The sequence below is a fragment of the Corvus brachyrhynchos genome, unplaced genomic scaffold (assembly GCF_000691975.1).
Source record: "Corvus brachyrhynchos isolate BGI_N302 unplaced genomic scaffold, ASM69197v1 scaffold346, whole genome shotgun sequence".
Taxonomy (NCBI): Eukaryota; Metazoa; Chordata; class Aves; order Passeriformes; family Corvidae; genus Corvus; species Corvus brachyrhynchos.
In genome coordinates, this window is record NW_008238644.1 from 3840648 (window position 1) to 3847649 (window position 7002).

The 7002-nt window shown below is 52.3% G+C and overlaps 2 protein-coding genes across 2 annotated transcripts in view; one reads left to right on the plus strand and one right to left on the minus strand.

Moving 5' to 3' along the window:
* The first annotated feature begins 777 nt into the window (after positions 1-777).
* LOC103617845 (60S ribosomal protein L36a) lies at positions 778-4049 on the plus strand. The gene is made up of 5 exons (XM_008636189.2): positions 778-1086; positions 1321-1426; positions 2178-2245; positions 3765-3887; positions 3980-4049. The coding sequence occupies exons 1-5, from the start codon at positions 1084-1086 to the stop codon at positions 3998-4000; spliced, it is 321 nt and encodes a 106-aa protein (XP_008634411.1). The 5' UTR covers positions 778-1083; the 3' UTR covers positions 4001-4049.
* A 932-nt stretch (positions 4050-4981) lies between these two features.
* The window catches only part of GLA (galactosidase alpha), a 6970-nt gene continuing 4949 nt past the window's right edge, over positions 4982-7002 (minus strand). The window contains exons 6-7 of the mRNA XM_008636257.2: positions 6388-6585; positions 4982-6203 (exon numbers count right to left, since the gene is read on the minus strand). Coding sequence (XP_008634479.1) covers positions 5940-6203; positions 6388-6585 — 462 coding nt within the window. The 3' untranslated portion in view covers positions 4982-5939. The remainder of the gene's footprint in view (positions 6204-6387; positions 6586-7002) is intronic.

Consider the following 7002-nt stretch of genomic DNA (forward strand, 5'->3'; position numbering starts at 1 on the left):
CCCGGTGGGTTGGGGTGGCGGTGGCAGCAGGGACGGGGAGAGACGGCAGGGTGCGCAGGGAGGAAGGACGGGGCCGGCCAACCCCACCCTTTCGGTTCCCCTTTTTCAGGTTTCTGACTCAAAGGCAGCACTTGTGTTTCCTCCTGCAGACAGCTGGGCCATTGCCGTGGGGTCACCAGGCCACCGGCCATGGCCAGAGCCTGGCCCAGGCTGTGGGCAGTGCCAGGTGTTGGCTGAGGTGGCTGACCATCCCCTATGTTGTCCCAAATGGGTTTTTTCACCTGATGTGCACAGGGCTGATCCCCACACAGAACTGAGGAATTTGCTTTATTTACAGTTCTGTGCAGAAAGAGATCTTGGTGGCAAATTCACAAAGCCAGCAGAGCGACTATCAAAACTTTTCACCGTTGATACATTTTGGCAAATGAAAACATTAATGTTCATTGGCTACAGGTTACATCATTCATTAGTATTCTATCTTGTAGTGTTAAATGATTCCCTCGCTTCCTATGTTAATTAGTCTGCATGTTCAGTCTTTCTCTTCGTTTGGGTCAGTGGGTTTCCTGGGTTGCTGGTCCGTGAGTTGGTGTTGTGATCTCCCCATGCTGGAATCTCTCTTATCCACTCAGAGCTGATTCAGCACAGGTGCTGAGTTAGCTTTGCTAGTTACATCCTTGTCTTGAGAGTTCTGCCAACTGTTCTTGTGGTCCTAAATTCTGCATTCGCTGTGCCCACCATCAGTGGTACATCCTTCTTCCCAAGCCTTGTTAACTTCCGCCCGGGTCTGAGATCACTGAAACGTGTCAAGCCCTAAACCTTAACAAGGCAACTCTATTGACACATAATTTGTCTTTCAAACACCTGGACATCACCGGCACCCGGCAGATCCCACAGGACCCCACCCCAGTCACACCCCCAGTCCGGGACCCGGCCTTCCTCCATGGCTGCCGTCCTGCTCTCCTCCCACCGGCAGGGGGCGCCGTGCCCCATGCCCTCCCTGCACTCTCCTCTCTATGGTCCCCAGCTGTCATTCACTTCCGCTTCCGGTCTGGGCCTCCTCTCCGGGCTGCCGCCGCCGCCAAGATGGTGAGTGCTGGGGCTGGGCTGGGCTCCATCCGCCGCCATCCGCCCCGGGGCTGCGCCGGCCCGGGCTCCCTCCGCTGCGGTGTTTGCGTGAAGGGTGGTCAGACCGGCGCGGGGGCTTCCTCATCCCCGGATGGCAGCGCAGGGCCCGAGGGGAGGGGAAGGGCGGGAGCGGGGCCTTCGGGGCGGGATGTGGCGTATGCGCAGCGGCCCTGAGCGGTTTCTCTGCTCCTCCAGGTGAACGTGCCGAAAACGCGCCGGACCTACTGCAAGAAATGCGGGAAGCACCAACCGCACAAGGTCACGCAGTACAAGAAGGGGAAGGACTCGCTCTACGCGCAGGGTAAGGATGGGCTCGCTCCGGGGCGCGGCCACGGGGAGCTGCGTGCGGTCCGAGTGTCCTGTGCCCTGCACGGGTGGGGCATGGCGGGGGAGGACAGCTTGACCCTGAAGGATGTGGTGTGCAATAAAGGGAACTAAAAAAAAGGCAAAGGAAAAAAGACTAAGGACGTGTCAGCCCGAGCCAAATTCGGATGGTTGTCGTATAGAAATGTTTAACTAATTAGGAAATGTGCTCTGGGTGAGCCTTGTTGGCTGTACTGTGAAGGCACAGTTCTGGAGCCCAGGCTGCCCAGCCCGAGGGAGAGCCCTGCCCACTGAGCATGGGCTGTGAGTTTAAAATGTGCTGGACCTTCACGGCGAGGTGAAAGAAAGTGAATCCAGTGGTAGCTCGACCAGTAGTGATGTGGATTAATTATGCAAATATCACCTGAACAGGACCGTATAAATATTTTTGGCCCTTCGTGTGCTGGCTTTGAGGACTTATCATGCAGCACCCGTCTCTGCACAGAACTCTGAATAAATCAAGTCCTTGGCCTTGTGTGTCTGTTGGCTGCACAAGGGAAAGGTTCCACTTTTGGGGACAGCACAAGGGCCGTGGTCATGGGCTGAGCATGAGGCTGCTGGAGGAGGGAGGCACTCATTCTGGTGGGCTGTGCAGGGACAGGCTGAGCTCTGCTGGGATTTAGGAAGTGCCAGTTGTGCTTGTAGCATCTCTTAGGTTGTGCCCTGACCAGAGCCATTTTTTCCTGCAGGGAAAAGGCGCTATGATCGGAAGCAGAGTGGATATGGGGGCCAGACAAAGCCCATTTTCCGTAAAAAGGTGAGTGAGTGTTGCTCCTGGGACAGGAAACTTCTCTGGCAACCCACAGTTCCTCAGTGCTTTGCTCTGGCTGTGTTAGGGCAGCTCTGTGCTGGCAGTGCTGTGCTGGCAGTGCAGGCTTCCCCTCCACAGCACAGAACAGACTGGGTTGGAAGGGACCTTTCCAACCCCCTGCCATGGTCAGGGCCACCTTCCACTATCCCAGGTTGCTCCAAGGCCCATCCAGCCTGGCCTTGGACACTTCCAGGGATGGGGCAGCCACAGCTTCTCTGGGCACCCTGTGCCAGGGCCTCAATACCCTCCCAGGAAAAGAATTTCTTCTTAATCTCTGATCTAAATCTCTGTCAGTGTGAAGCCATTTCCCACTGCCCTGTCACTCCATGCTCTTGTAAGCAGTCCTTCTGCATCTCCCTTGTAGGCTGCCATCGGATACATGGCTCATCTCCTTGCTGTCTTGTCTCATGGAGATGCTCCTCCATTTGCAGGGTGACTCGGGCTGTGTTTGCAGAGCAGGTTCTCAGGGAGCCTTGGTGCTGCAGGGGAGCGGGGTCTTGCAGGGAGGGATTCTTGCACTGAAAGGAACGTTTCTTTCATGGCTTGCTCAAGGGGAAGGGCTTGGCAAAGGGAAAGGAGCTGGCTACTTGCTTGCTGTTGTATTTACAGCAAAACCCAATGGGTGGATTTGTTACTTCGTGTGAGTTGTTTAGTTATGCTCATAGAGCTGCTTGGCTTGTTGTTGGGAAGCCCTGGTGTCCTGCTGGAGATGTACAAGTAGCCTTCCAGCAAGAAGAAAAAAATGAAGCCGCAGGTTTTCAAGTTGACTTTGTGCCAGGAAGTGGGGAGACCTCACAGAAAATGCTTCTGCAAGCAGGGTACACCAAGCAGCTGCATTGCTGGCACTCTCTACCTGTACATTTCAATCCCCATGTTTTTTCCCCAGTCAGCATTGTATGGATGATAGGCTGAGGTTTTTAACTGGTGGTTACAGCCCTGTCCAGCTGCTACAGCAGCCTCTCAGCTTTGGATTCTTCCCTCTGCAGTCTTTCAGGTTTCATCCAACTTCTGAGTAGCTGCAGGTCTGCGTTGAGCCTGTTGTGTCACTGCTCCTTCCAGAGAAAGTTTGCCAGTTGTGTTGCTTCCAGGTGTTGCTTTTGCCCAGTTTTTGGCTGGATTTTCCGGAGCACTGCTGGTCTGTTTTCCCACACTGTAAAAGTGCAAGTTTCTTGCAGTGTTCACTGGCATAGACTTTTCCAGAGTGGCTGATCCCTGCAGGGACCAGCCCTGCCCCAATGAATGCTTTTGCCTTTTTTTGTTAAGGTACAGATCCACTTTACTCCTGAACCAATCCTTAAGGTGCCTTCTTGTTTTCAGTGGAGGGAACCTAACTGTGCTGATAGTCTCTGTCTACACTTTGGGAACAAACTGAATGTTCAGGAGTGCAGGGAACAAGCTCTTCCTGAGAGCAAGTTTGTGTGCTTGGGGATTGTGGTTCATTGATACACCCTGCTCCTCCTCCCAGGCCAAGACCACCAAGAAGATTGTGCTGAGGCTGGAGTGTGTGGAGCCCAACTGCAGGTCCAAGAGGATGCTGGCAATTAAGAGGTGCAAGCACTTTGAGCTGGGAGGAGACAAGAAGAGAAAGGTGAGTTTGTATTCCATGAGTGGTTGAGAAAGGGGGACAATACTCAGTGGTGAATAAACTCACTCTTGTCTCTTGCCTCTCGCTTCTTACAGGGCCAGGTGATCCAGTTCTGAGCATCATCCTACTCATCGTGTTGGACTGCATTAAAGTAATTAGATTGATCCCTTGCTTTTTCTAATGTGTTTTTTCTTGGGGTGCAAGCTGTGAGTACATCAGCTCAGCAGGGAGGTGTTGCTTGCAGAACCACTTAAGAGAACAGTTTTTAACCTGGCTTTTGGAAAATCCTTGCCAGTGGCTTAGATTTCTTTACTGTGTGTCCAAGAGGTGTTTTGTAATGGGTACCAGTGACTTTTTTCTGCATGAACATGGTGCAGGCTTGTTCATGAACTCCCCTGAACAGCCCTTGCATTTGCTGTAGGCCCTTCTTACAAACAGCTTTACTATCCTGAGGAGCAAAGGCCTCGGAGCAGCCACTGGGTTTGGTACCTGCACCATTAGGCAGGTGCCTAATTAGGTAATTAGGCAGGTGCCATTAGCTATGGCAGCTCAGAGAGGTGAGGGACAGCTCCATGCCTATGGTTGCTCCTGCCACACAGTGTAACAGGCCTCAGCTGCCTTCCCCTGTGCCTTGGCTCCTCTTAGCATTTTCCTTGAAGGAAAAAGGCCAAGCACAGCACTGAAGTTTCAAATGGGCACCAACCAGGAGTGTGGTAGATGGTAGGGACAGCCTCCAGGACAGCTTGGAGAGCACCATCTGTGAGTAGGAGGTCTGCTGTTAGCAGGTGCTGGGAACGCAGTGCAGAGTTCACCCTTAAGGGCAACTTTCCTGTAGTGGAAATGGAGCTGGAGGATGGAGAGATGCCTCTTACCATCTTCATAATGACTGAGAGCACTCAGTTACTGAATTGTAAGAGAATTTGTATTTTTGCTTATTAAATATTGGCTGATGTGATGGCATTTTCAGATTTGTGTAGGCAGTGGTGGCTTTGGCTTGTGGGATGGACTGTATGGCTTTACCATGTCAGCTTCACTGAGTGCTGTTTGTAGTAATCATGACAAATTTCACAAAAACTTACACGACTGGAACAAAGTGGCCTGTTTTCTAAACCATGATTTAATTTCAGATACCATGCTGTACTCCTGTAGGCTGCAAGTAAGAAAAAGCTTAGCCTTTTAAAGGGATTTTAATCAAAGTGCTTAATCACGGAAGAACAAATCAAGAAATCCCGATTCTATTGTAGTCAGAAGGGAACATAATTGCACATAATGGTTGGATTAAGTGATTATCCATCTCCTGGCTTGGAGAGCCTGTGTCATTCAACCTAAAGGCTGCTGCCAGCAGTGGGAAGCAAGCACTCAGGGATTTCTGGAAGGCAGGATTCATGGAGAAAGGGGACTCCAGTGGCCACATGAAGGGTGGAGAGGGAGTTGTCATCTAAAGGGAAGTGACAGGCACTGGTGAGAGATTCCTGGAGTGAGGGGAAACCTTCATAAACTTGAGTCCTAAGGCATGATAGCAGCTGTCAAGAAAGTTGCTGAGAAGTGCAATGGTTCATGTCAGTCCCTGAGTTGTCAAAAGATGGAAGTACATGTCCATGCTCTTAAGTAAAGTGTGGGGTTTCTTCAGCAGGGTAGGAGCAGCTTTTCTTGGACTGTGTGTCTGTCTGGAAAAGACAGCAAGGTGGCCAGGGTGTGTTTCCCTCTTGTCCCTGAAATGCTCAAGGATAGCTCAAAGATGCTGCATGTGCATCCCTTGTCTTCCCGTGCTTGGTAGTGGCAGTGGGAGTAAACAGGAATTGCTGGCCTGCTGGAGCCCTTCCAGCCCCTTGGAGGAGGAGCTGGGTGAGATGCCAGAGAAAGGGGCACTGCTCTGCTGTTCACCCTTTCTCTGTTACCTCCTGCTGATTGGAGTGATGGGTATTGGTCACAATAGGCTGAAGGTTCAAATAATGAATGCCTGAGAAAAAAGGCACATGCTTGGAAGGAGATTAAGTTTCCTGCCACAAGTTCAGACAGAGCCTAAGGCTGAGGAAAAGACTGTCTTTGTGCCTCCTATAGTGCCAGGACTTTGAGCAGCACAGTGCCTGTGGGGTTCACCTCCACGCTCAGGGAGGAGATCCAGCTGTAAACGCCCCAGTCCCTGCTGGCTGGCAGCACCTGTTGGAAGCAGCAGGCTGGGTTGCAGGCCAGCCCGTTGCCGAGGAAGGTGAGGAAGAAGGTGAAGTTCTGGGGTCCCCCTATCTCCTGATGGTTCAGCACCGCCACGGCGTAGGCTCGGCCAGACAGGGGCCGCTCCCACAGCTGAAAGTTCTTGTCCTGCCAAGGAGAAAACAAATCCAGGGCTTATGCTGGGGGAGGCTGAAGGGATGGTCTTCATGCCTCTCTGTTGCAGCAAGCTTCGGGAACAAATGGGCTCACTGGGCTCCTGTTCCCAAACCCTGAGCCACCTCTCCATCCCTCCTGTGCCCCACACTGCACCCCCATCCCTCTCCTGCTGTACCTTGACAAGCTGGTATCCCTGCTTGCCCAGTGGATCCTGGTTGATGGCGATCACCTCTTTGTTCTGGAGCAGACCCTTGGCCTCAGGACTGATGTGCCGCAGGTCGTTGGACATGAACAGGGGTGCTGCCATAATGGCCCACATGGCCATCTGAGTCACCGACTGGTCCCAGCTCAGCCCAAAGTTTCCAATCACTAGCTGTGACAAGCAAACAAAAAGTGCCTGGTAACACTGCCTGCTGAGGATAAACTGGGCCACCAGTACAAGGAAATGACAGGGTGGGACCTCTCTTTGGAGCCTGGCTAGATAGGGTGAGTGCCAGAAGCAGGACCAGCTTGTTGGGAAAAACAAGGCATGACTGTGTGGCGATTTAGGATAAGTGCCTGGTGGAAGTGAATAGAGCTCTTTAAGTGGCTAGGCAGTGTCTAAGAATGCTTTTGGATTCAGATCCTTGCAATGCTGGCACCCAGGGGTTTTCACTCTGGTGGGACATCAGCACTTTGGAGATTGTCCCCCAGTGCCACACCTGTGTTCTGAACTGGTACTGCTTGTGGAGGCTGTGTGACACAAAGATGGTGCTTCCTTCCTACTATCCATAGCTGCAGTTCTCTTTCC

Excerpts from the sequence above, each read along its gene's own strand:
- LOC103617845 (XM_008636189.2), top strand. Across the intron at positions 1,427-2,177 it reads GGACTCGCTCTACGCGCAGG|GGAAAAGGCGCTATGATCGG; the intron begins GTAAGGATGGGC and ends TTTTTCCTGCAG. Across the intron at positions 2,246-3,764 it reads AGCCCATTTTCCGTAAAAAG|GCCAAGACCACCAAGAAGAT; the intron begins GTGAGTGAGTGT and ends TCCTCCTCCCAG.